This window comes from Meriones unguiculatus, chromosome 17, assembly GCF_030254825.1.
Source record: "Meriones unguiculatus strain TT.TT164.6M chromosome 17, Bangor_MerUng_6.1, whole genome shotgun sequence".
NCBI lineage: Eukaryota > Metazoa > Chordata > Mammalia > Rodentia > Muridae > Meriones > Meriones unguiculatus.
In genome coordinates, this window is record NC_083364.1 from 20,279,819 (window position 1) to 20,306,304 (window position 26,486).

General features: G+C 50.4%; 1 protein-coding gene and 1 long non-coding RNA gene across 2 annotated transcripts; one reads left to right on the forward strand and one right to left on the reverse strand.

Annotated features, from left to right (window-relative positions):
• Nucleotides 1-314: 314 nt before the first annotated feature.
• On the reverse strand, nt 315-23,184 carry Acer1 (alkaline ceramidase 1). The gene is made up of 6 exons (XM_021633013.2): nt 22,961-23,184; nt 6,571-6,685; nt 6,343-6,484; nt 5,594-5,731; nt 1,499-1,636; nt 315-1,266 (listed from the first exon to the last, which is right to left on the reverse strand). Exons 1-6 carry the CDS (start codon nt 23,078-23,080, stop codon nt 1,098-1,100), a joined length of 822 nt encoding a protein of 273 aa, XP_021488688.1. The 5' UTR covers nt 23,081-23,184; the 3' UTR covers nt 315-1,097.
• LOC132648790 (uncharacterized) lies at nt 22,373-24,569 on the forward strand. The gene is made up of 3 exons (XR_009587196.1): nt 22,373-22,560; nt 22,802-22,888; nt 23,439-24,569. It is a non-coding gene; the product is annotated as an uncharacterized LOC132648790 (long non-coding RNA).
• The last annotated feature ends 1,917 nt before the right edge of the window (nt 24,570-26,486 follow it).

Consider the following 26,486-nt stretch of genomic DNA (forward strand, 5'->3'; position numbering starts at 1 on the left):
GATGAGTGGATGGATGGGTAGGTGGGTGGATGGGTGGATAGATGGGTGGATGGGTGGGTGGATGAGTGGGTGGTAGATGGATAAATGGATGGGTGAGTGGTAGATGGATGGATGGATGGATGGATGGGTGGATGGGTGGGTGGGGGATTAAATGAAGGGCTGGATGGATAGTCCAGAGATGAATGGATGGGTTGTTAAAAACGTGAATGGGTGAATGGTTGATGGATGGATGGATGGATGGATGGATATTTTCAAGGTTACACCAAAACACTTCACACCCATGAGCTAATTTTAATCAACAGAAACCCCCAGGAGGGAATGAAATTTTATTTACAGTGTTTGAACATCAGCACTAGGAAACATCACACCCTCACGACTATCCAAATTGAAATCTGTGGAGCAGAAAGTCAAAGTTGGGCATGCCTCTAACTCTGTGCCCTTAGCCATCATGGAAACCTCCTTTTCCTGCTAGCCTTCCCTCTAAGTGCCTAGCATGGCCACTCTGAAATGCTTCCGCCTGATACACCCTGCTCCATGATTTCACCCAGGTTGGCCATCTACGTCGTCACTCATGGTTCTCATGTTCGCCTCCATGCCCTGAGTTTCTGTGGTGGTTCTAAGAGATCTACACATGTACCTGTCAGTATGGAGTGGAGCCGAGAATGTTCTCTAGGGTAGCCCCACTTTCCCAGAACACAGTGACGACCCTAGGTGAGTCTGTAACACTCATAAGCAGTCGAAGATGCGCAAGAGGCCAGAGAGCAAGCATGCTTTCAGCCGGTGCTGCGTCGCCACCTACCCTTCCACCCAGCCACCCACCACCACAGCCACGGCCGTGGAGAAGCTGCGGTCCCACAGGCAGAAGGAGGAGCCAGGCCAGCCAGTCCACACACCAGGCAGCCCCTGCCCCTCAGTCACCACACTTGTACCCAGAGCCACAAGAAAGCCCATCTTGTGCCAACAGAGTGAGGAGCGTGGGTGAGGGGCCAGCAAGTGTCCCAGCTGAAGTCCTGTCCTGTCCTCCTCCCTCGGAACACAGGAGACCGGGAACACAGGAGACCGGGTGGCTGGTCAGAGAGCAGAGACCCCAGCAGGGCTCAGCAGCTCTTGTCATTGTCCTGGATCTCCACGTAGGGTAGCCCGATAGGCCAACTATCTCGGGGCCAGTAGTGGATTTTGAGGGTTTGATCTGGCATCTCATATTTGGCATCCACCAGGGCCATGGTCACGATACCGTAAGGGAATGTGATACTTATGAGGACGTGCCTGTGGGGAGGAAGGAAGCAGGCAAATGTCAGCAGTGGCCCGAGAGCTTCCCAGTCTTCTTGGATTCTAAGTGGTATCTTCAGGTCCAGACTGCCAGGTGCTACCTCTGCACACCTCACATCCCAGCCTCTGGCTCTCGTCCCTCTTCCACTCCTGCACCCCGGACCTCCGCTACAAGCTCTGGCATCTGAACTCTGACTGGGGGTCTTGGGATCCAAGAGGGGTATTTTACCAAATGCTGTGCAGGTAGAAGAAGTGAATCCGCTGCCAGAAACTGCAGAGTATACGGTCACTGATCCAGCTAGTCAGCGACATGGCCCACAAGATCACAGACATCTCAATCATATGCCGAAGGTCCCCATTGCTGGTCCTGGGGATGAAGAGAGAGACTGGGTTAAGGGATGGGAGGGTGGATTAATGAATGGATGGATGAGTGTGTGTGTGGTGTGTGTGTGTGTGTGTGTGTGTGTGTGCGCATGGGTGGGTGGGTGGATAATCAGGTGGGTGGGTGGGTGGGTGAGTGGGTGGGTGGGTGGATGGCTGGGTGAGTAGGTGAGTGGGTGGGTGGGTGGATGGCTGGGTGAGTGGGTGGGTGGCTGGAGGGGATTGATAGATGCGTCTGCACAAACAGAAAGCAGTGTCCTAAGTGGCTGATGGAAAATTCCTCTGTCCAAAAGATGTGTCTCACAGGTTGAGAGAGGGAGGGAGTAGAAGTGCTTTCAAGGGAGCTGGTGTTTGCTGTAGGTTGGATCTGGGTGTCTGCCAAAGGCCCTTGTGTTAAAAGATCCGTCTTCACCTCAACTCTGTAGGGAGGAAATGGAACTCTTCAGAGTTGGGGCCTAGTAGAGGCTTTTAGGTCACTTAAAATGTGTTCTTGAGGGCTGGAGAGATGGCTCAGAGGTTAAGGGCACCGGTTGCTCTTCCAGAGGTCCTAAGTTCAGTCCCCAGCAACCACATAATGCGATCACAACCATCTATAATGTGATCTGGTGCCCTCTTCTGGCCTGTAGGCAGAACACTGTATACATAATAAATAAAATATTTTTTTTAAAAAATGTGTTCTTGAAGGGGACCGTGGGAACCCCAGGCCCACTGACTCAAGTTAATAGGGTCAACTAATCAGAACCCCTCTAAAACAACATATAGACAAACAACAAAAATTTAGCCCAAACCAGATGCAGAAAGGCACATTTGTCATCCCAGAACCTGGCAGGCTGAGGCAGGAGGATTACTGTGATTTTGGAGGTCAATTGGGCTACATAGTGAAGTCCTTTTGGAAAAAAAAAAAAAAAGAAGAAGAAAACAGTAGGAAGAAAACAAGAAAAAACAAAAAACAGAATAATTCTCACTGTCTCTTTCTTGCTCTGTCTCTCTTTGCATGTCTATCCTTGTCTCTGCCCCGTGTCTGCCTCTGTCTCTCTCTGTGTCTGTGTGTCTGTCTGTCTCTCTTTCTCTCTCATACACACACACACACACACACACACACACACACTATCTGCCTATATGTTCCAAGCTTGTTTTACACTCTTAGGCTAAATAGCCCTCTTCTTCAGCCTCACAAGTCCCTGGGATTCTATAGGTCTATGCCGTGTGGGGTCAAGGGGAGCAATCAAAACTCTCCATGCCGTCTCGGCTATGTTACCACAGCAGAAGGCTGATGATGGGGCCTACTGTGTGCTAATAGTTAATAGTCAATAAGTGTGTGGTTGTGTGGTGGGAGAGCTGCTTGCTTTGCGGGTGCATGCGCGCATGCGTGTGGATAGGTGCATGAGTGCATGCGTGTGTGTGTGTGTGTGTGTGTGTGTGCGCGTGTGCGCGTGTGCGCGTGTGCGCGTGCACACAGTAGGGCAGTGCATTTTCTGGTGGCTTTGTTTTAAGGCAACCCAAGACCGACATGTAGGCTCTCGGTCAGCAGAATCAAATCCAGGTCCCCAGGGTAGAATGTTGTAGAGAGGAGAAAGCGGCCTCTCCTCAGCAGACACACAGGCCCTGCCGGCTCGCCTTATGAGGAAGCCGTTCACTGGATTCTTCTGACTAGTGGCTTCCAATTGGCTTGGCTACGTCACTTTGGGCAATGGTTTCGGCTGGCTTCGCGAACGGTTTCACTTGTAACCATCACCAAAACCATGCTGCTCTATGGCTTCCGCTTGGCCTGAGCGAGGCTTCTGACTGGCTTGACCGTAGTTTCCGGCTGCTTTGTGTTTGGCTTCCTGAGCCTGTGATTCCCAGTTGTCCTTTCAGTTTCTGGTTGGATTAGTCAGCGGTTTTCAGCTTCCTCTTCCTGTGATTGCCCTTTGGTTTCTGCTTGGATTGGCCAATAGTTTACAGCTTTTGTGACCTATGCCTCCTAGTCAGTTTCACTTAGGAGTTCTGGATGGCTCGACCTGTGGATTTCAGTTGGCTCAACCTATTGTACACGGTCGGCTTAACCTATGGCTTTGAGTCAGCTTGACCCATAGTTCACTGTTGGCTTAACCAGTCGTTTCTAGTTGGTTTGACTATAGTTTCCAGTATGGCGGTTCTAGTGGTTTCTGCTGGGATTGGCCAATGATTTCCGGTTCGCTTGGCCAGTGTTGAAGCCCAGCAAGAACCGGGAAGATGGGACGAGGGCCCCATAGAAGGACGCTTTCCTTAGCCATCTCCCTATGGTTTCTCAAGCCACTCTCCCGGCAGCTGGAGATGACGGTCTCTGGCGAGGAGGTGCTGTCCCCGAGGATTACTCGTTGTCAGAGCAGGCTAGTTCAGCTGCATTCAGGTCATATTTTCATTTGGAGTCCAGGCCCTCAGACTCAGCGTGAGGCCCAGGCAGGGCTGAAACCCATGATCCTCCTGCCTCAGGCTGCTGAGTACTCGGCTAACAGACACATAGCACCTCCTCTGCATCCTTCTCTCTTGCGGTTCCTCCCTCTTGCCCGACCGGGCGACACCCGTGCCTCAGAGAATCACACTCCTATTGACACAAGCACCCGACCCCCACTCACAGGTGTGTTTTTCACTTCGCCCTCTCTTTTGGTAAAGAATTTCTTACTCTGAAATGTTTCTCAGCTGGCCCTGATGAGCAGCCCAGAGTTACTAAGACCCTGCATTACAAACACAAACCCTAACTATCAAGCTCCAGCTCGGCGGCAGCGTGCTCGGCTCGCGAGCAGGAGGCACGGGTGTAACCCCCAGCTCACGCAGCGAGGGAAACACCAATTATCCAAAAAGTTAAGTCCTGCTTTAGTCCCAGCACTCAGAAGGCAAAGGCAGGCGGATCTCTGTGAGGCAAGGCCAGCCTGGTCTACAGAGTGAGTTCCAGGATGGCCAGGGCTACACAGAGCCATCCTGTGTCAAGACAAAGAACTAAACAAACATATGTAACGGTATCATCCTCGGGGAAAGGAGGACATGCCGGAAGCTGGGAGTGGTGGTGCAAAAATCTGCACACCGCGAGGGAGGAGGAGCAGGGCTCACAGTCCTGTGCTTCACAGCCAGGCCCTTTGCAGGGTGCGTCCATGAGCTCCCAACACTAAAACCTAAAGGAAAAAGGCAAGCTCTGGGCTGCTGAGATGGCTCAACAACCCAGCTTGATGGGAGAGATCCGTACTGCGGTGAACACATGCTGTGATGCATATAAATGAACACAAAAATAAATATTATATTTATATATACATATATACATATATTTGGTTGGTTGGTTTTTCGAGACCAAGTTTCTCTATGTAGCCCTGGCTGTCCTGGAACTCACTCTGTACAGAAGGCTGGCCTCGAACTCACAGAGCTGGGTCTGTCTCTTGCCTGGAGAGCTGGGATTAAAGTCGTGCACCACCACATCCTCCTAAAATACGTTTTAAGACCACAGGCTGACACACTGCTCTGAAGCTTTGCCCCCGGGACTGTTAACGGGTCAACATGGGGATTGGGCGCCCCCTGCAGGAGAGTGGAGTCAGAAAGCAGTAAGAGAGAGCATAGAACACTGGTGAAGAGCTGCAAAGAGCAACAGAAGTCCATCTCTTAGGCAGCTACACGCGCCGCTCTAAAAAGCGTTAACCATCAGCTTCTGTGGAGCTGGGGATAGCACCCATATTCTAGACCGTGTCAAACAGAGCTTTACACTTGAGCACTCAGCTCCTCCCTGGGGATTCCAGCGGGGCTCCACCCCTGGGCCACGCCCCTGTCCCCTCCCTGGGGGATTCTAGGCGGGGCTCCACCCCTGAGCCACGCCCCTGTCCCCTCCCTGGGGGATTCTAGGCGGGGCTCCACCCCTGGGCCACGCCCCTGTCCCCTCCCTGGGGGATTCTAGGCGGGGCTCCACCCCTGACCACGCCCCCAGCACCTGGAAACTCACTTCTTGTACTCTTTGCGCACTATGTAGAGAATGTGTATGGCGATGCTGTTGAGTGCGTACGCATTGACTGTGGGCTTCACGAACGTCAGGGAGGTGCTGATCATAGTGGTCAAAACTACCAGGCAGCTGAAGTAGAACCTGAGGGCAAGACGGGGAAGCGGGGGAGGGAAGGGTGAATGTCCCAGAGGTGCTGAAGGACTCAGGGGGCCACCTCGGGCAGCCAAATAGATCCCATAAACCATGTACTCTGGGGAGTCTAGCTGGACTTGGGAGAAGCCTCTGGGTTTTCTCGGGGCTACTCAGGAAGGACAGGATCCAAGAAAACCCCGGGGTACCAGGCCGGGACTAAAGAGACCAGAGGTGGGCTGGGAGGATGAAGAGGGGCCAGGGGATTCAAGAGGCCTGGGGTTCAGGCAAGCTTTTAGATCAGAAGATGGAGAACAGGCCAGGCACGATGGCACTCAGGGAGACAGGGGCAGATGGATTGCTGTGAGTCCGAGGCCAGCCTGGTCTACAAAGCGAATCCAGAACAGCCAGGGCTACACAGAGAAACTGGGTCTTGAAAAAAAAAAAAAAAGAAACAAAGACTTTCCAGGTGGTAGAGGGACAAGTGTGTGGAGGCCCAGGGGAGTCGTAAAGGATCTTCGGGAAACTCTTAGTTGGTCTGAGAGTGAGAAGGAATCGGGTAAAGGGACATGACAGGGTCCACAGAGAGGGCCAGCCCACCGTGTCCACGCAGCCCGCTCTACCTGTTCCCCTTGGTGAACTTGGGAAAGTAGCAACGGGGCATCCACACGCTGTACCCGCTGGCCAGTAACCACAGGATGGAGATCTCGTCCAGCATCTGTCCCAGGAAGCTCAGGGTCATGTGGAAATACATGGAGAACAGACCTGTGGGTAGGCAGAGGCAAGCAGAGGCTGTCGAGAGGGCTGGCTTTCTCTAGGACACTTCCAGCGCCTCCCACACTCGTACCTACCTACGACCATGAAGAGGGCCGAGACTCCATAGATGGCCCGGGTGCGCTTCTGGGCATACGGATGCATGAGGAACATGATGAGGGGTCCAAAGATAAGGAAGAACACATTGCTGAACTGCGAGAGAAACAAGAACAGGACTCACGAGAGGAGAACAGGGTGGAGGTCCTGTCCACCCAGGGCTCCACAGCTGATCCATTGCCCGGGCGGTCAAGGGACGAACCAAGATTCGTCCATCACTCGACTGTCCGTTTCCCAGCTCATCTTTCCTGGTTTTAGGGTTTTTTTTTTTTTTTTAAAGTTTGTTTGTTTGTTTGTTTGTTTGTTTTGTGACAGGGTCTCACTGTATGGATGTGGTTATCCTGGAGCTCCCTGTGTAGACTAAGCCTCAAACCCAGAGATCCACCTGACTCTGCCTCCCGGGTGCTGGGATTAAAGGTAGGCACCACCACCATAACCAGCCCCTCCTTTTATTTTTTAAAAAAAAACATGTTATTCATTAGGACTCCTGGCCTTTAATCCCAGCCGTCAGCAGGCAGAAGTAGGTTAATCTCTATGTGTTTAGCCAGCCTTGTCCACTCAGAGAATCCCAAGCACTGTGTGTGAGACACTGTCACACACAAAAAAGTTATTATTATTATCACTAATGGAATCCTGGGGCTTCACCCCTAACCAGGACCCCAGATGCCTAGCAGGGGAGTCTAGGCAGGAACTCCACCCCTGACCATGGCCCGGCCCCTCCCTGGGGCGTTCTCAGTGCCTGATGACCTTGCTTAGATCCCCGGAACCCACTTGGTGAAAGCAGGACTGATCCGAACAAGCTGTCCTCTGGTGCTCCTCCCACCACGTCTTTCTGACCATGGGCCCAAACAAACTCTTCCTTAACTTCCTTTTGCTGAGTATTTTGTCACAGTTACAGCTAACCACGTGTTTCTGACCACCATCCCCACTTCCCCCTCAGCTAGGCCATGACGTGGCTTGGTCAGTTGTCTACAAGGCAAATCCTAGAGACTAACAGCACCTCAGTCATGCTGATCTGAGTATCTTCCATTATAGCGAAAGTACTTGTCAGCCTCCCTTGCAGCTACACACAGCCATGTGACTAGGATTTGGCCAATGAAATTCAAGCATAACCGTAGCTTCCAGGTTGTGTTTCTAGAAGTAAAAGGGGGTTTCTCTGTCACATTCCACTCCCTTTCCCTCCCCTTTATTCTTTTCATTGTGAGACAGGGCCTCACTCTGCAGTCCAGTCTGGTCTTAAGCGAGGCAAACCTTCTAACTCGGCCTCCTGAGTGCAGTTGTTACCGGTATGCACTGCCATAGGAGCAGGAATGACAGCAGAAAAGTAGAAACAGGGGCTGGCAAGAGGGCTCAGTGGGTAAAGGTAGTTGCCACGAAGGCTGTTGACCTGAGATCAATCCCCGGGACACCACACAGTAGGAGAAGAAAACTGACTCCTGAAAGCAGTTCTCTGGCCTCCATGGTTCACGCTGTGGCACACGTGTGTGTGTGTGTGTGTGTGTGTGTGTGTACACATGTAAATAAAAAAACAGGGAAGGGAATCAAGCCGTGTTTTTATTGTATTTTCCTTAGTACTCTGAGATAGCCCAGAATGACCTTGAACTCATGTTGTCTCTGCGGCCATCTCACGTGTGTCGGGGTGACAGGCGGTTCCACCATGCATGGCTGAACCAAGCAATTTGAAGGTGGTTTTGAGTCACAAAGAACCTCCAGCTCTAAAGTCATCTACCCGAGGCTGAGAGAGATGGCTCGTCATTTACGAGCACTGCGTACAGAGGCTCTATTCCCAGCACCCACAAAGCCACTCAAAACCACCAAGTCTAGTTCCCAGGGATCTGGCTCCCTCTCCTGGCCTCCGTAGGAACTGCATGTTCATGACATACATGCAGGCCAACACCCATACACGTAAAATAAACACACCCGAACAATTTAGAACCAGACCTCCTCAGGGGTGGGTGCCCCATACCTTCCTCCATTGTTCTCCACCTTCTGGTGAGCGGGCTCTCTCCTTAAACCTCTTCATTTCTGCGAGGCTGCCAACCCGTATCTCCACTCACCCCATGCTGGGCTTTCACACATGCTCAGCTATGCCTGGCTTTTCATGCAAGTGCTAGGAATTCAAACTCAGGCCCAGGTGGTTAAAGGGCATGCTTATTCCCCCAAGCCATCTCGGCAGCCCTGGGTGTTTTGATTGAAATTACCAGGCGAGGGCACCAAGTCCTGCACAGCCTAGTCCTGGAAACTTGGCTGGGGCCATGAGGGAATGGAGAAAAGATAGACACACAGAAGAGAAAAGCTGGGATCAGGTGGGCCATGCTGTCCGGTGGAGAGGTACCAACAGCAGCAACTAAGATTCAGTGCATTTATTTTATTCATCTGAACTAGGGAGGGAGGCTCGTGGTCCCCAGCTGGGCAAGGGGCTTCAGCTAACCCCCAAAGGTCTCGGTCAGAAAGCAGCCTCAGACTGAGCAGCCCTCAGAGGAGGACGCTTTGCTTGCTAATTTCTGCGCACACTGTCAGCATCCACACTTAGTCCAGAGGAAGGCTCCTCACTCGGGAAGGCTTTGCCACTTCCTTGGGTGTGAGCCGTTGTGGTCCTTGGCGCGGTTGCAAGTCATGTCAACCACGCACAGTCGCTTAGGGCTGTTAAAGCAACTTTTATTCTTTTGTGTTAGATGCCGTCCCCGAGGCTTACTGCCTCATCTGCTAACCTAGGCCTAGTCCTGGAGGCTTCTCGCCTCCACATAATCTAACCTAGGCCTGGAATGTTTCAGCCTCTGCTCAATGAGCTCACACTTTCTTGCTCTTTCAGAGCTCTTGTTGGCTGGTTCAATGCAGCTGTTTTGGCGCAAAAGCCTTTCCAAGCAACTGATTCAATCTGGCTTCTCCCTCAGTCTCTAACTGAATTGCTCTGCGTGGCCTCAAGCTAATTCTTATAATATGTTCTAATCTTCTGGCTCCTTCTCAAGCTCTGGTTCTTTCTGTCTTCACCTGTGTCTAGCTTGTTCTCTCTTCAACCTCTCTAAACCTCTCCCAGTAAAACTGCCTCTGAACTCCACAAACTGAACTACCAGGAACTCAGCTCCACTGCACGGCCTCTCAGCTCACTGACTCGGCCTAGCTGCCTGAACAGCGCTGACTAGAACTCAGATTCTCTGCATGCCTCTGTCTCCTGAGTGCTGGGATTAAAGGCATGTACCACCAATATCTGAAATTTGTCCTACACCAGGCTGGCCTTGAACTCAGAGATCTGCTTGCCTCTGTCTCCTGGGATTAAAGGCAGATCACAAAGATGTAGAAGGCCAGAGCTCTTCTGAATTAGAATTCCCCTGCAGAGGGCTTCCTCTGACCCCCATGCGTGGGGTCTAAGTGGTGTGGCCACTGCTCACTACCCATGCAGCTCTTGGTGGCATCTGGTTCCCCAGCATCCATATCTGACCCTCGAACTAGGCAGTCACCTTCCTAGCATTATTCACCAGGGCCTCAGGACCTACTGGCCTCAGTGGCTAGTTTGTGTCAGGTTCTGAGCACCTGCCATGCCTGTGGGGCTGGCCTGTGATCCGAACTCCTGCAGAGACCAGAGAAACACAAGCTGAAGGGCTGCTGCCTTGGGGTTCCCAGAGACAGCTCGGCAGGCAAAGTGCCATGCATGAGGACCTGAGTTCAAATCTCCAGATCCCATGTAAACCCAGACTCAGCGATGTGCATCTGGAATCTAGTCGCTTGTGGAGACATGAGAGGGAGACAGAATTGCCAGAGGTGTGCCAGCCTAGCATGCTCAGCTCAGCAGCAAACAACAGAGAGAGATACCTTTGACAAGGCGGATACGGCAAGGACTGACGCCTGGGGGTGTCCTCTGACCTGCACACATCACATGTGCTGTGGTGTGTGCATTGTATGTCCATGCACACACACACACACACACACACACACACACACACACACACACACATTTCTGTCCCCAGTGTCTACAACTGACCTGTGGTGTAGATGTCAGGCCAGGCTGATGGCTCAGCAGGTAAAGGCACTTGCTGTCAAGAACCCTCAGAGCCCACAGTGTGGGAGGAAAGAATTGACTCCCTTAAGCTGCCCCCTGATGGCCACACGCACATCATGGCATGTGCATGTACAAACACACACACGTACTTGCACGTACACACATACACATGGATACATACATAAATAGGTGTAATTTTAAATATGCATCCATATAAATTATACGCACCTACAAATGGTGCCCAGACGCGGATAGGCATAATGGGAAACTTGGTTTCTTTTTTGTTTTTTTTGAGACAGGATTTCTCTGTGTGGCTGTGCTGGACTCACTTTGTAGACCAGGCTGGCCTCAAACTCACAGTGATCCACCCGCCTCTGCCTCCCAAGTGCTGCGATCAAAGGCGTGCACCATCAGGCCTGGCAGAAACTTGGTTTCTAATGCCAGAGAGGACACAGTAGGTTACAAAAGAATGAAAATACTGTTTCAGGAGGTCAGCAAAATGGCAGCAGCTACCGCGGGGTTCTCTCCCTCTTTTCTCCCACTGGGGATTTTCTGATTTTGCTTCATCTTCTCCCTGAATTCCCTTTTTTAAAAGTTTGGGAGAATGCTTGAACAATTAGAAAGGTTACGAGTGGATATGGAGGGTTTTGAGAAACAAAAAGTGGGTGAACTAGGAAAACAGATGTGTTACTAAATTCGAGCATTTTTTGAAGGGACTGCAGAGTTGGAGATGCAACAAGAGAGTCTGCAGGTAGAGATGAAAGCATCTGGGAAGCATAATGCATCCAAATTATCTTTGGAAGTTTATTTGCAGAGCGAAAGACCAGATAACAATTAACGCAAAGCCTGGGTGATTCAGCCTGCCAGGCTGCCTCAGTGACTCTTTTTTCTCAAGAATTTGCATCAACTTCCAAAGGGCTGGCCCAGACGATCAGCCCCACAGAGACTGCACAGGGAAAGATACAGCTAACGTTTCCAGCATCGGGCCAATATCCCAATTTTCTTAGTGTACCTGAAAGATGTCTCTACCCCCCAGGCAGCAAGAAGTAATTTTATGAACATGACACCCACATTCCTGTGGGTGGTTTTGGCCATTTGGTGGGTTATGGATGTTTGTTGTGGAGAGGTTGGTTATAAGGAATGATAATGGAGGTGTTGGTATAATGTTCTTTTAAAATGTATACACCTTACCCTTGTTCATTCAAATGCTGATTTCTCCCCCCCCACACACTCTCTCTCTGATTTCAATCCGGATATTGTATTGTGATACTCATTCTAAGCATCCTGTCTCAACTCTTGTGTAAACAGGCCAAAATAAAGCAACTAGATACAATGTTGTGCAATGGGAGGAACTAGAGGGCAGGAAAGGAGTGAGAGGAAAAAGGGTGAAGAGAGCTTGGAGAGAGAGCTGGAGGAGAAATCTTGGAACTACGTGGAGATGGACTGGACATAATATTTCACTAAAAGCAAGTATAATAGGAAATCTAAATGTTAGGAAACTATGAGGGCTTGGTGGTTTAGGAGGGAATAACTATTGCCCAGCATTGTGTTCTAGGTTAACTAAGTAAACCCAGTCTCTGTGTGGTGATTTGGTTATACAGCTGTTTAGGATTAACAGCAAGTGTTACCAGAAGATAAATCCATAGTAAATTTTAACCTCCTACAACATGGAGGAAACAAAGTAAAGGTTGGAACCAGGGATCTCTTTATTTCTCCCCTCTATCCTTCTTTTTTCTCTTGTCTTTCCCTCTTACCTAGTGCTAGGGAAAAGAAGTGAATGATGGGGGGTGGTAAAATGAAGGATGAAAGGTAGATTATTGAATCTACTAGTCTCAAATATTTTGCATTGGTATGGATTATTGTATATTGATAGAAATTTAAGATTATTTTGTTCAACTCTTGCTTAATGTATTATAAATATGCAACTTATTGTATATTGATAGGAACATAAGGTTATTTTGTTCAACTTTTGCACTGTATTGTACTTATGCAACTCATCTGAAAATATGATGTAAGTTCTAGTCTTATGAAAGCTATTGCAAACTATTTAGGATAATTAAGTAATACAAGTTAGTAGATAGTTGCCTATAAATAATCCTCCTTTTAGTCCTGTTAGATACTGGATTAATTAATTACAGAAATAAACTTCATTTAGTCTCTTAGGTATGTTTTCAAGGTTGAGCAGAGAGTACATAGCTAGAAACAATGTTTGTCTATTTATATATTCTGAGATAGATAGACAGTCTTCAAATACTTCAGAGATCTACAGAATGTGGTATAAAACAAATGTGGCAAGATAAACACTGGACAAAAAAAAATGTAAAGCTGTCCTTAATTGACTGCTGACAGCAGGCTGTCTGAGCAAACTGTGAACAAGCAGGATGCTGGGAAATTCACTGTCCAACTTTGCAGAGACTACGTAGGCCAGTGCTTCAAAATTCCTGCTTCACAGAAAAGTCTGTCAGATATTTTGGGCCAGTAGGCTGAGGATCAGATGCCCTAGTGACACAGAGAAACCTCTGGGGACTGTCCAGGCAGTCGGCTGTCTCTGTCATTTCTATAGTTCTGGAAGCTGTTTGCTCTGTGCCTCTTGCAAATTTAGGTAACATTATTTCATTCTGAGGCTCTGATGGGGTTGAAGACTAGATAATCTTACCACAGTTAAGCTTAGTTGTTTAAGAACTAAGACAATGTTTTAAGTCTAAAAAGATGTTTCTCAGTTGATAAGTGCAAGTTACAAGAAAGTGATTTAGGTACAGAACTTTGGACTCACCAGGGTAGGATAGATAGTGGAATAGTTTTCCAAGGTTGCCAAATACAAATGGACTGGACATTGTAAATTTAATTCTTACCTGATAATCTTAATTATTCTTATTGTATATATTTTATTAACGTTAGAGAAAAAGGCCATTTTTTTTAACAGAAAGGTAAGTTTTGGTTTCTTTAAAAATGTAGTTATGTTATGTAAATATGTATTTGTTTTAATCCCAAGTGTGGGATATAGAAATGCCTTAGTTTATCCACAGCTGATAACAGCCTCTTGTGGCTCAGAGAGGGGCGTGGTCTTTGACAGCTGGAGTTAGTGGGACTGTGAGGAGTCTGGGAGAGAATAAGTACCAGAGCCTGGTGAGAGTAGGGGGCTTCGAGGGGAGAGACGGAGGAGGGAAAGGGCTGCTCGTTCATCCTGCTGTGCTGCTGTTGCTGGACTGCCAGATATCCTGACGGCTGAGACTGTGATTGATATTTTCCCAAAGAGCCCGATGACCCTAGCCAGCCAGAACTAAGTCTAAAGAGGTCTATGTCCCTGCCCCTTCCAACCTTCTTGCTCTCTTACCTGGGGGGGTGTGTGGAAGGGAGGTAGCAGCATTAAGAACCCCAATAAAGTAAAATAGTTTAAAAGGGGAGCTACACATCCATGCTCAGGCAAGTAAGTGGGTCACAAAATAAGAGAAAAATGATCTGAAGATGAAGAGGACTGGGAGGAGGAGGAGGTGGGCAAGAGGGGATGAAGGGGCCGAGATCAGAAATGCTGTAGATGTGTGGAGGTGTCACAGGGGTCTCAAACTCACAGAGATCCGCCTGCCCCTGCTTCTCAAATGCTGGGATTAAAGGCATGGGCCACCACTGCCTGGCTTGTTTTTCTCTTGTTGTATTTTATTTTGTTATATTAAAAAAAAAATAAGTGAAAGAATGAAAGCCTAGCCACTGGGGTATACGTGTGGAGAGAGAGAAAATCAGCCTTCTCCAGTGGAGGGAGCCTGGACGTATCAACCGCTCCAGGGCAGGCCTCCTGTTCAGGGGGGTTGACCAGCATATAATCGGCTACACAGTTTTTTGCTCTGTTTTTATTTGGTCACAGTTTGGTGATTTGGTTTTGTGTGGTATTTTGCTTTGTTTCTTGGTTTGTTTGTCTGTTTGTTTTGCTGTTGTATTGGCTGGTTTCATTATTGTTGCTTGAGAAGGAAGTTGGGTGAGTAGAAAGGGAGAAAGGATCTGGAATTACTTGGGAGAGGAGAAGAATATGACCAAAATTTGTTTACATTTAAAATTGTTTTAAAGGGGCTGGAGAGATGGCTCAGCGGTTAGGAGCACTGACTCTCTCCCAAAGCACTTGGAATTCTCAGCACCCACACGGCAACTCACAACTGTCTGCAACTCCAGGATCCAACACCCTCACAGACATAGGGACAAAACAGCAATGAATTTTTAAAATTGTTTTAAATAGTAATGATAATAATTATAAACAAGGTTGGGTGTGGTGGAGCGTGACTTTAGTCGCAGTGTTCAAGCGTTCAAGAGGCAGAAACAGGCAGACCCCTCCCTGTGAGGCAGCTGGGGTTACAGGCCAGTTTTCAGGTTAAACTGCTTTCTCTGCTATGATGAACACCGTGAGCGAAAGCAGCTCGGAGAGGGTTTATTTCACCGTCAAAGTCCATCACGAAGGAAGTCAGGGCAGGAGCTCTAGACAAGGTCCTGGAGGCAGGAGCTGAAGCAGAGGCCGTGGAGGGTGCTGCTTCCTGGCTGGCTCAGCCTGCTTTCTTGTAGAACCCAGGAGCAGCAGCCCCAGGGTGGTACCATCTGTGGGTCCTCCTACAAACGTCACCAGTCAAGACAAGGCCCCACTGCTTGCTTACAGACTGACTAATCTGAGGAAGGAATTTTCTCAATTGCAACGTCTTCAAGGATGATGACAGCCTATGTCAAAGAGACGAACTAACCAGCAAAGCTACTTTGTCTGAGAGAGAGAGAGAGAGAGAGAGAGAGAGAGAGAGAGGAAACAAACCACACAAGAACAAAAGCTTTTGTTCTACATACCAAGACCCTATTTCAAAATAGAGGTTGGAAAAAAGACTTCAGGGCTTGTCTCAGAGGAGGAGCCCCTACCGAAAGTCCTTCAGTTGAGGAACTGGACTGGATACACGTGGTCGGGGGTGGAGCCCCACCCTGAATCCCCAGTGAGGGGCTGGGGGCGTGCTCAGGGGTGGAGCCCCTGCCTCGAATCCTCCAGTGAGGAAAGAGGTGTGTGGCTAGCGGTAAACCCTTGGCCCTGCCGAAGTGTTGGCTTCCTCCTGTAAGCCAACAAACACCAAAACGACCGAAAGAGCGACCGCCACTGCCTATCATTGTGCATTTGGAGGAGGCAGGGACAGGGTGGGGAGAACCTGTTAGGCCTAAGGAGTCAGGGATCATCTCCAGGAGCCACCTAAACTCTGTCTGAGCTCATTACTACATTCTTGTTTGCACAGCCCGAACCTGTCATCTGCCTGTTACACTATCACCTGCTCCCATTTACTGCCTGACCAGGGTTGTGGGTTCAGGGCGGGGTGCCTCGAGGCCGTACCTGCCACCGGACAAGACTTACCTGTAAGAATTATCAGCGTGGTGATTAAACGCTGACAGCCTCCCTGACCCGGTGGGTAAGCTAGAAGGGTTTTGAACCAGGCCCCTGTGCACTTTTCTGCTGTGTGGTCCTTGGCAAGGAACTCAGCCTCTCCGACTGGGCCTTGTTTGAATACAGCACGTGTCTGCCATCTCAGGGCTCGGAACTTGAAGAGGGAGGACTGCCGGTGCCAGGCCAGCCGGGGCAGCTTAGCAAAACTGGAAAGCCCACAGGCTGTGGGAAAGAGTAAGTACTTCAAAGGAATTTTATGAAGCTTACACTTAAATATATTGTATTAGCTAATAGCAATAAATGTCGACGTTAATAACTATCCTGTCTGTTGTGGGAACAGCTTTGTATTTTTTCGTTTGTGGATTACTGGGGCAGGGGGGCTGTATGATACACTTGCCCAGGCCAGTGACCAGCCTGCAGGAGTCTGTTGTCTCCTACAATGTGGAAGGGCCCAAGGATCAAACTGAAGCCCCTTTCCTGCCCTCTCGATGCCAAGCCTCACGTTATATGGACATGCTTAGGACATCCATGAGCTACAGAGGTTTGTTGTGTCCTGTCTTTGTTTTGTTAGACAGGTTCTCACTGTGTAGCCCTGGCTGTCCTGGACTCACTTGGTAGACCAGGCTGGCCTCGAACCCACAGAGATCCACCTGCCTCTGTCTCCTGGGTGCTGGGATCAAGGGTGTGCCTCCACACCTGGCCAGATTTGGTGGCAGGCGTGTCACCCCTGCCCTTATCCCACCCCTCCCTCCTACACCCCCTCCCCACACTCAGGAAGTGCAGAAATGAGGATCAGAAGATAACGATCACTATAAGCTACATGGTCAGTTGGAGACCAGTCTCAACTGTGTAAGATCTATCTCAAAACAAAAGTTCATTCGTTTCTTCATCATTCATTCATTCATTCATTCACTTGAGGACAGAGAATGAGAAAACTCAGCTCTCCCATCGAAGATGCTTGCCTGACTTCATCACCCTTGACACCATCAATGTCTGTCTCTCCCTCCCAAACATCAGACCCACTGGGGAAGGGGTTTCTGTCTGTTTTGGTCCCCTCTGTCCCCAGGCCCAGAACAGCTGCTGCTTCCTTCCTTGGCTGGTGAGGAGGGAAATAAAGAGGCTGTTGTCCCACTGACCTGGATGTCTCAATCCAGCCCAGAAACCTGGCAAGGCAGAGATCATCCGCCAACAGAAATCCAGGGAGGCTCAGAGATGGCTCAGTCAGTAAAGCCTCGCCTTATGAGTGTGAGGACTGGGTTCAAATTCTAACAACCCACTCTAAAAATCCTGGTGGGCTGGATGGTGGTAGCACACATCTTTAATCCCAGCAGTCAGGAGGCAGAGGCAGGTGAATCTCTGAGTTCCAGAGCAGCCAGGGCTACACAATGAGACCTTGTCTTAAATAAACCTAAATAAATAAGGTGGACCTTGCCTGACACACACACAGGCTACCCAGAGAAGCCTATCTCGGTGCACTGGGACACACACCCTTCCTCAGTAATTATGTAACCCAGGTGTCTTATCTGCCTGGGAACAAGGTGGGTGGTTGTATCTTCCTCCCTATCTGTCTGTTCGTTTGAACTAGCCTGTATTTGGTTGTTCTTGCTCTACCTATGGATAAATGTGGAGGCAGAGGCTCTAGATAGTGGACCAGAGAGGGCGAGCCTTGGCCACACAGCATTCAAGGAAGAGCCAGAGGCAGCCAGCAATGAGCTGGCTCAGAATCCAGGAGGGTGTGGTGGGTGGAGGCTCCCTGCCCTTTCTACACACTCCCTACCCTGTCCCTCCTCGGTGCCCCAGCTCCTGCCTCCTGTGTTTGCTCTATCTTCATGGGCTGTTGGGGCTGGAAGGATGGCTCAACAGTGAGGAGCATTTGCTCTTGCAGGATCCGAGTTCTGTTCCCAGCGCTCACTGCAGGCTGCTCCAGGACACGCAGTGCCTGCCTGTTTCTGGCCTCTCAAGGCATAGGGCATGGAACATATATGTCATACACTCACACAGACATAAGACATACAAATGCAAACACACACGCATACAAGCACACACCCACACACGCAGTTATGTAAAGAAATGTGGCCTCTTGAGCCTGGAAACCTTGAAACATCCACTGATGGCTGTTCCACTTGAATCTCCCCTGGCCATTCAGCAAGCCCAAAGCCAGCAGGACGTTGCCAACAGGTACAAACTGGTATGGCTCCCAAGTTCACCCTCTGTCCCACTGAAGCCAGCCCTTCCACACCCTTGACTTCTGGTCCTTTCCGTAAGCCTCACTTAGCTCCTTCAGCTCATGTCCAAACACCACTCGGATTCAGGCCGAGCCTCTGCTGCTCAGGCACTGTCCCTGGCCTTCCAGTGTTCTCAGGATAAAGCATGCATCTCCAGCCAGTCTAGTTTGGCCCTGGTCCTGTCCTCATGGCAGCCGGGGCTCTGGCTTCTCCCAAGTTACAGCTGTTTCCCAACAGGACCTGTTTGCTCACATCAGGGCCTTTGCGGACACCCTTCTTCTGGGCAGCATGGTCTTGGACAATTTTCACTCCTGTCCTGACTTCCTACTGCCATCATTCCTGTCACTCTGCTTCCATACAGGCGCAGCTTCTGTTTCTTCTGCTCATCCCAAGCGCCCCCCCATATACATATCAAGTTAAAATACGACTAATAATAATAATTATTGACCCAATAATAATTATTATTATTGACAATAATAATAATAATAATTATTATCTGGCAAAGGGCTCTGTTCCTGGCATGCATGTGTCAAGCTCCAGAGGATCCGGCATCTGAGGGACGCACATGCACAAACCCCTCCCTCCACTTACACAGAATTTAAAACACTTTCTAAATTTGCTGGTTACTTTGAGACAGAGTCTCTTTACATAGCCTTGGCGGTCCTGGAACTCACTATATAGACCAGGCTGACCTCAGATACAGAGATTCAACTGCCTCTGCCTCCGGAGTGTTGGGCTTGCTACCACTCCTGGGGAAAATAAGTCTTTCCAGAGCATAATTTAAACATTTCTTTAGTGGGCATGGTGATGTATGACTTTAATTCCAGCACTCTGAATGTACAGGGAGATGGAACTTGGTGAGTTTGAGGCTAGCCTGGTCTACTGCATGCTCCAGGCTAGCCAGTGATAAGTAGAGAGACCTTGCCTATATATATATATATATATATATATATATATATATATATATGAAGACCAGTGCATTCCAGCAATTGGGAAGATCTGGAATGAGAGGCTGGCCTGGGCTATAGAGCCAGACCCTGTGATCCTTTAGATGACTCATTCTCCAAGCCATCTTTTCCAGCTGCAGGCTACAGCTCTTGAAGTAACTGTAAATATATTAAGCTTTTTCCCGGATGCCCTTCTCCTCACATGCCAATGCCAAAGCAGTTGTTTGTTTTCTTCTGTGTCTGTGTGCCCGTTTGTCCGTGTGTGGGGACCAGTGGTGTGGTGGTCTGAATGAAAATGGCACTGATCGGCCCACAGGGAGGGGCACCATGAAGTGTGACCTTGGTGGAGGAAGTATGTCACTGAGGGTGGGCTTTGAGGTTCCAAACACTTAAGCCAGGCCCCAAGTCTCTTTCTCTTCTTGCTGCCTGCCAATCGGCTGTAGAACGCTCAGCTTCTCCAGCACCATGCCTGCCTGCACACTGCCATGCCTCCGGGGAATCAGAACCTTCACACAGACATACACGCAGGCAAAACAGCCATGCACATAAAAAATAAACTAATTTAAGAAAAAGAGTCGCCTTGGTCCAGCCAAACAGTGGGAGCCCAGGGAAACGTGCAGAAGAGGGGGAGGAAGGACTGGAGGGGCCAGAGGTGTGGGGGACACAGAGGACAAGGCCCACAGAGTCAACTACACAGAGGAAAGGGGGGCCCACAGAGCCCGCATGGGTCCGTGCTAGGGCGGATGTTAGAGTGTGGGAGTTCTGATGTCTCCGACTCTTTTGCCTGCTCTTAGGATCCTTTCCCAAGTACTGAAGTGCTCACGCAGCCTTGACATGAGGGTTGGTGCCTGGCTTCATTGTAGCTGTGTGCTGTGCTCGGTTGATATCCCTGGGAAGCCGGTTGTTTTCTGAAGGGGAACGCAGGAGGAGTGGATGGGGGTGGCGGGAAGCTGGGAAGGGTGGAGGGAGGGGAAACTGCAGCTGGAATGTATGAATGAAAGAAAAATTAAAAAGAAAATAGAAAAGAAAAAGAGCTGCAGGGGTCTCGGCGCCCCTGCACACCAATAGAAGAAGCCCTGACAGAGACAAGCAGACACCTCAGGGGTCATTCCTCAGTGGCTCTCCATCTTGGTTTTTGGCTTTTGTTATTGTTTTCTTTGGTTTTTTTGAGACAGGGTTTCTCAGTATAGCCTTGGCTGTCCTGGACTCACTTCGTAGACCAGGTTGCCCTCGAACTCACAGAGATCTGCCTGCCTCTGCCTCCCACATACTGAGATTGAAGTCATGTGTCACCACACTTGGCTTCCATCTTGGTATTTTAAGGCATGGTCTCTCACTGCTCTCGTGTACCGCAGGCTGGCCTGAGAGTCTCCGTAGCAAAGGCTGGCCTCCAGTTCCTGATGAGCCTCAGCGTGCCCAGTGCTGTGAGGACACACCCCAGCTTGCAGCATAGCTCCAGAATGCACAAGTTGTATGTGTGTCATTAGCGCTGTTGCACCTTCTGTTATCTGCGTCCATCTGTGTCCCAGGCAGTGCGACTCGGGCTGACTCGGTTTACTAAATCCTGTCTTTCGAGGTGATTTTTTTTAAAAGTAATTGCCGCAGTGCACTGACTAGCCAAAGCTGGGCCACAGTTGCCTCAGTCCATCTTCTCTGCAGCCAGCAAACCGCCGGCAGGAGCAGCAGGAGAGGGGAGCCCCCGTGCCCTGAGAGCAGACTCTCCTTTCCTTTTCTAACAGGGTCTCCTGGAGCCTAGGCTGGCCTCCAGCTCACCACAGAGCTGAGGATAGGCGTGTGGCCAACCCTCCTGCCTCCGTGTCTGAAGCACTGGGATGATAGGTGTGCACCGTATCCTTTTTCTTTCCTTCCTTTCCCTCCCCTTCAGTCTCACGCCTTAGCCCAGGCTAGCCTAGAACCTACCCACCAAACCAGCTGGCCGCAAACTCTTGGCAATCTTCCTGCCTCACCTTCCTGCCGCTGACAGGCTTAGGCCACCACCACACCCAGCTTCTGCTAATAAAGTTTTAGTAGCTCACAGCCCTATCCAGGCTCATTTACATGTCCCCCAGGCCTTGGCACCATGGAAATGAACCTGGGAAAAGTCGCTGTTCACATAGCCAGAAACTCTCTCCAGCTAGACCTGCTCTCTGGGCGCTACACATGTACACACAGAGAATAAATAAAACAAAGTAAGGCGCGATGGCAGATGCCTGTGACAGCACTTGGGAGGCTGAGGTGGGGGCCGGGCCTGAGGATAGCCTGGGCTACATAGTGAGCCCCATTCAAAAGGAAAGAACAAACATCAAATGAATTCACGGGGAGGGGGAGGCGCGTTCTCATTTTGTGAAACACCGAGACTGCGTGTGGAAATGCCCCAGTGGCCCAGCCGGTGGGAGGCTGCCCTTTAGAGAAGCTGACGGGGACATGAGGGACATCTGGGAGAGGCCATCGCCTCGAGAAACCTGACTCAGTGTATGATACCCGTCGAAGTGGGCTGAGATGCCAGGGAATTTTCTGAATCATAGGGCTTCTGGGAAAGCAGAGAGAGCCGGTGTAGAAACCGAGTCCTCCCCGACTTCTCCCAAATGACAGTTTCAACCAAGTGCAGAAACTGGATGGAAACTGAGGACCATGCACAGACCACGCGGGAGTAAGCTCTCTCTGCGGATTGTAGGCAGGAGCTTACCTGGCCACGCCCCCCGCCCATCCCTAGGCGATTGTAGGAGCGCGGGGGGGTGGGGGGGGGGTGGGGCTCCACCACCGAGCCGCGTCCGAAACCGGAGAACCAATTTTGTTGGTTCAGTTTTTGTGGGTTTTTTCCTTGTTTTTTTGATTTTGAAACAGGGTCCCCGCTGTGTAGCCCTGACTGGCTTGATCTTAAAGCTGGGCGCTGCCGCCGCTTCTTTGCTTGACACAAGGTCTCATTAAATTGTCCCAGCTGGCTCCGAGCGCTCAGCAATCCTGCTCCTTCAGCTTCACACGCAGCTGGAGTAAGGAACAGATACACGCACACACACACACACACACACACACACACACAGGTACGCACACACATACATGCATACACACACACACACACACACACACACGCACGCACCCACGCACACACTTGTCTTGGATTTGCCCAGTTCAAAGTCCAGGTCTGAGCACCTGCTGCACGCGGACACGCCCCTCTCGGCGTCTCCCCGTGAGGCTGTGCGGCTCTTACACAGCGCGCACACAGCACGGAGAAGCGAGCCCTGGGCGGGCGGCTAGGGGCTCCCAGTCCCGGCGCCGGGATCCAGCGCTCCCGGGCGGGGCCAGCTCGCAGAGCCTCCCCTACCTGCCCTCGTCTTTCAAGCTTCTCCAGCGGCGGCGCACTGTGCATGAAGTACCGAGAGTTGGCTATCCCCGGCGTTGTGTGGCATCAGGTACAAAAGGGGAAAAACCGGGGTGGTTCAAATAGAATCATGGGAGGGAGAAAATGGGCTGCGTTGATGATGCTGGCAGTTGCAGACAGGACAGACATCCTTACTTCTTCCAAAACACCTACCTAGGTCCAACCTTACTGACTCAAGAGCCTTTTTGGGGGACTCTTCAGGGCTGCCATTACACACACCATCACAGCACCATCCCTCAGACTTGAGTCTCAAAACTTGCCATGCATCTCAGTTCAGCAGGAAGACAAATGAATGGACACAAGCTGATCCACCACACTCCCAGCCAACTGCTCAAACAAGATTCTCCGTGGAGGAGGAGGTATGTCTTAACCCCACATTTGGTAAGCCTACCCCATCCTACCCTTCCCAAAGCCCCTGCCTGGGCCCTCACCGTGTTGAAGAACTCGGCCACCAGCTCTGAGTGCTGGAAATTGCTCTCGCACCAATCCACCTCGGAGCTCTGATAGGCAAAGATGCTGGACATCTTCGCTCTGGTGCCCGGCGCATGCATCCTGTGCCTGGCAGAGGTGTGCCAGCTGAGTGAGCGAGCTGAGGAGTGCCCAGCCCATGCGAGGTGGAGACAGAACAGCTCAGGGCCCTGGAGCAGGCTGAGAGGAAAAACCTGCTGGGCGGCTCCCCTATTGCACCAGGGGTAGCCTGGCAGATGTGCAAGGGAGGCCACTGAGGCCTCCCTGGGCAATGCTGAGGGGTGGTGCTCTTCAGGTGCTCCGGAGCTGGCACCTGAGGAGCCGCACATGAGGGCAGTGACTGCCGTGATACTGTGGTAACGGGGGGCTAATGCAGGGCTGAGAGAGGAGAGCACTCAGCTAACACAAACAAAGCTCTGAGGTACACCCTGGCACCCACAGAACCAGCTGTCGTGCTAACACCTGTCATCCAAGCACCCAGCAGCAGAGGCAGGAGGACCAGGAGTTTAAGGCTGGTCTGCGCTACACAGCGAGGCCCTGTCTCAAAAGAAAAGGTAAAGCTGGAGGTGGCAGTGGTGATCCCAGCACTTGGGAGGTAGAGGCAGGTGGATCTCTGTGAGTTCAAAGCCCAGCCTGGTCGACAAAGCGAGTTCCAGGACAGCCAGGGTCACACAGAGAGACTCGGTCTCAAAAACAGACAAACAAACAAACAAACAAAAAAACAAACAAACAAATTCTACTGACCTATCAACAGTTCCATTTCACAGAAAGACAAACTCAGACGGGGTAATGCAACATGGTGGGAAAAGTCTGGTTGGCTTAAAAAATAGGGTAGTTTGGAGCTAACAAGATGACTCAGCAGTTAAGAGCACAGACTGTTCTCCTGGAGGAACCAGGTTTGTATTTCCAGCACTCACATGGCAGCTCACAACTGTCTGTAACTAACTCCTGCTCCAGAAGATCTGACAGCCACACACACTCATGCATGCAGTCAAATACCAGTGCGTATTAAATAAAAATATTTTTTTTTAAAAAAGTGGGGTTTTGAGAGAGGCTCAAGCTGGCCCGAAACTAACGATGCTCCTGTCTCAGCCTTCCTAATGTGGAGGTGACAGAAGTGAGTTCCCATACTGGGTTTGAATTCCAACTCTTTTGTTTGTTTGTTTGTTTCATTTTCAAGGCAGGATTTCCCTGGCTGTCCTGGACTCACTTTGTAGACCGGGCTGGCCTTGAACTCACAGAGATCTGCCTGCCTCTGCCTCCCAGAGTGCTGGGATTACAGGTGTGTGCCATCATGCCTGGCTTTGTGGAGAGCTGCTTGTTGTCAAGCTGCTTAACAAAGCAGCAAAAAACATGTTTTCACCCTGGCCTTCGCCTGGAGACACAGAAAAGAAGTTTCACCAAATTCCTTAAAAATGGTTTGTGTGACCTTGGACTGCATCTGCTACAGGGAAGTAGTTTTAGAAAACAAGTTTGGCAGTTCCATGAACTTCTTTCTTGTATTGATGTGACTTGTTGTTGCTCTGCCTATAAAAAGGAATTGTGGAATAAACTCACGCTGCAGTCTTACTGACAGCCCTCTGGAGCTGATCCCGTGTGTAGTGTGACTTGCTTTAATTATTTCAATCCTCACTCCCCACTCAGAAACTGACTCTGCAGGTGGGCTCCAGCACGGCTTCCTACTCTTGACCCAGTAGATCTAACCGCCTGGCTGCCACAGATTAGACAGAGCTCAGGGAGTCCTGTGGAATAGGGGTCACGGACTCACAAGAAGACCTACAGAGCAAACTAACCTGGGCCCGTGCGAGTTCAGAGACTGAATTAAAGTGCTTGCATGGACTGGACCTAGACCACACGTAGGCAGATGTGCAGCTTGGTCTTCATGTGGCTCCCCCAACAGCTGGAGAGGGTGCTGTCTCTGGCCTCTCGCCTCCCTTTGGACCCCGTTCCCCTAACTGTGCTGCCTTGTCTGGCCTGGGTGGGAGAGGACGTGCCCAGCTCTGCAGGACTTAATGATTGTCCTGGTCTGGGTGCCAACAGAGCCCATCCCCTTAGGCTCAGCTCAGGCCCCTCAGAGACCTTCCTTCCCTCAGGCCTTGCCCTGTGGAATGCCCTTTGGGGACCTCACATTTCCATGGGGAGCATGTGATCTTCCAGCAGAGGTCACCAAGAGGGAAGGAGCCTGGGGCCATCCACATATGGGGTCCCTGAGTCTTGACTTCTGAGGGCTGAGGGAGAAACTGCAAGCCACCTGTGCTCAGGCTGGAATTTGAACTTTATCAGTTTCCTAAGCTGTGTGATTTGAGACATATGGAGACACCTCTCTGATCCCCTTTGCTCTCCTGTAGTGTAATGAGGTTGATAAGCACAAACAGGGCTTTACCGCCATAGCCTGTGGCAGTAATCCTTTTCATGTACGTTGCATTGCATCTATTTATTTATTATTTATTTATTTGTTTATTTATTTGGGTTCTGTGATAGTCAGAGGACAGCTGCCAGGGTCAATTCTCTCCTTCTTTGTGTGGGTGTGAGGAATGAGGCTCTGGTGGCCAGCCTAGCAGCAAGCACCTTTTCCCACTCCTGCAGTGCAGCACTGAGCTTCAAGCTTGGGACACCATGCATAGGTCATTGGAACGGCTTGCTTTTCTACCTGCCTGTGTGGAGGCAGGGTCTCACTATGATATCCAGGATGGCCTCCAAGGCGCCATCCACCTGCCTCAGGTTTACATGAGCTGGGGTAACAGGCTTGGACCGCCACACTCTCCTTTGGGTTGTCTTCCAGCTGTGTGAGAATTCCCTCTTCAGTGAGAGTGAGGGGGGTGAGAGCCTCACCGGGTAACTCTAGCCAGGGGCTCTGCCTCTGACCACGCCCCCAGCCCCTCACTGGGGGATCTGGTCAGGGGCTCTACCTCTGACCACGCCCCCAACCCCTCCCTGACCACACCCACAGCCCCTCACTGGGGGATTATGGGTGGACACTTTATGGCTGAGCCATGCCCCAGCCCAGAATTTTCTAAATTTTATTCACACCATGACTGAGCAGACAGAATAGTACTTAGCACCCAGTAAATATTCATTGAGGGCTGGGGTATGGTTCAGTGATCAAAGCTTGGCACACATCCACAGGGTCCTTGGTTCCACTTTTACCACAAAAGTAAAATAAAATAAAATATGATAAACCTGAAAAGAAAAATTATGCACTTGGAACATTGAGGGAGGAGATGAATTCTCTGCCACTGCAGACCACATAAGGCGAGATGCCATTTTAAAAAATAAGTCAAATAATACAAGTGTGGCGGCCTACAGCTATCATCCTAGGACTCGAGAGGCTGAGGTAGGAGGACCAGAAAATTGAGACCAGCCGGGCGGTTGGTGGCGCACGCCATTAGTCCCAGTACTTGAAAGGCAGAGGCAGGAGGATCTCTGTGAGTTCAAGGCCAGCCTGGTCTACAGGGAGAGTAGCAGGACTGTCAGGACTACACAGAGAAG

What these genes read in the sequence shown, in the direction of transcription:
- Acer1 (XM_021633013.2), bottom strand. Translation starts at nt 23,080, where the DNA reads ATGCATGCGCCGGGCACCAGAGCGAAGATGTCCAGCATCTTTGCCTAT. An exon ending in AAGTTCACCAAGGGGAACAG is followed by an intron (nt 5,732 to 6,342) that starts GTAGAGCGGGCT and finishes TCTTGCCCTCAG; the next exon opens with GTTCTACTTCAGCTGCCTGG. An exon ending in TTCTACCTGCACAGCATTTG is followed by an intron (nt 1,267 to 1,498) that starts GTAAAATACCCC and finishes TCCTCCCCACAG; the next exon opens with GCACGTCCTCATAAGTATCA.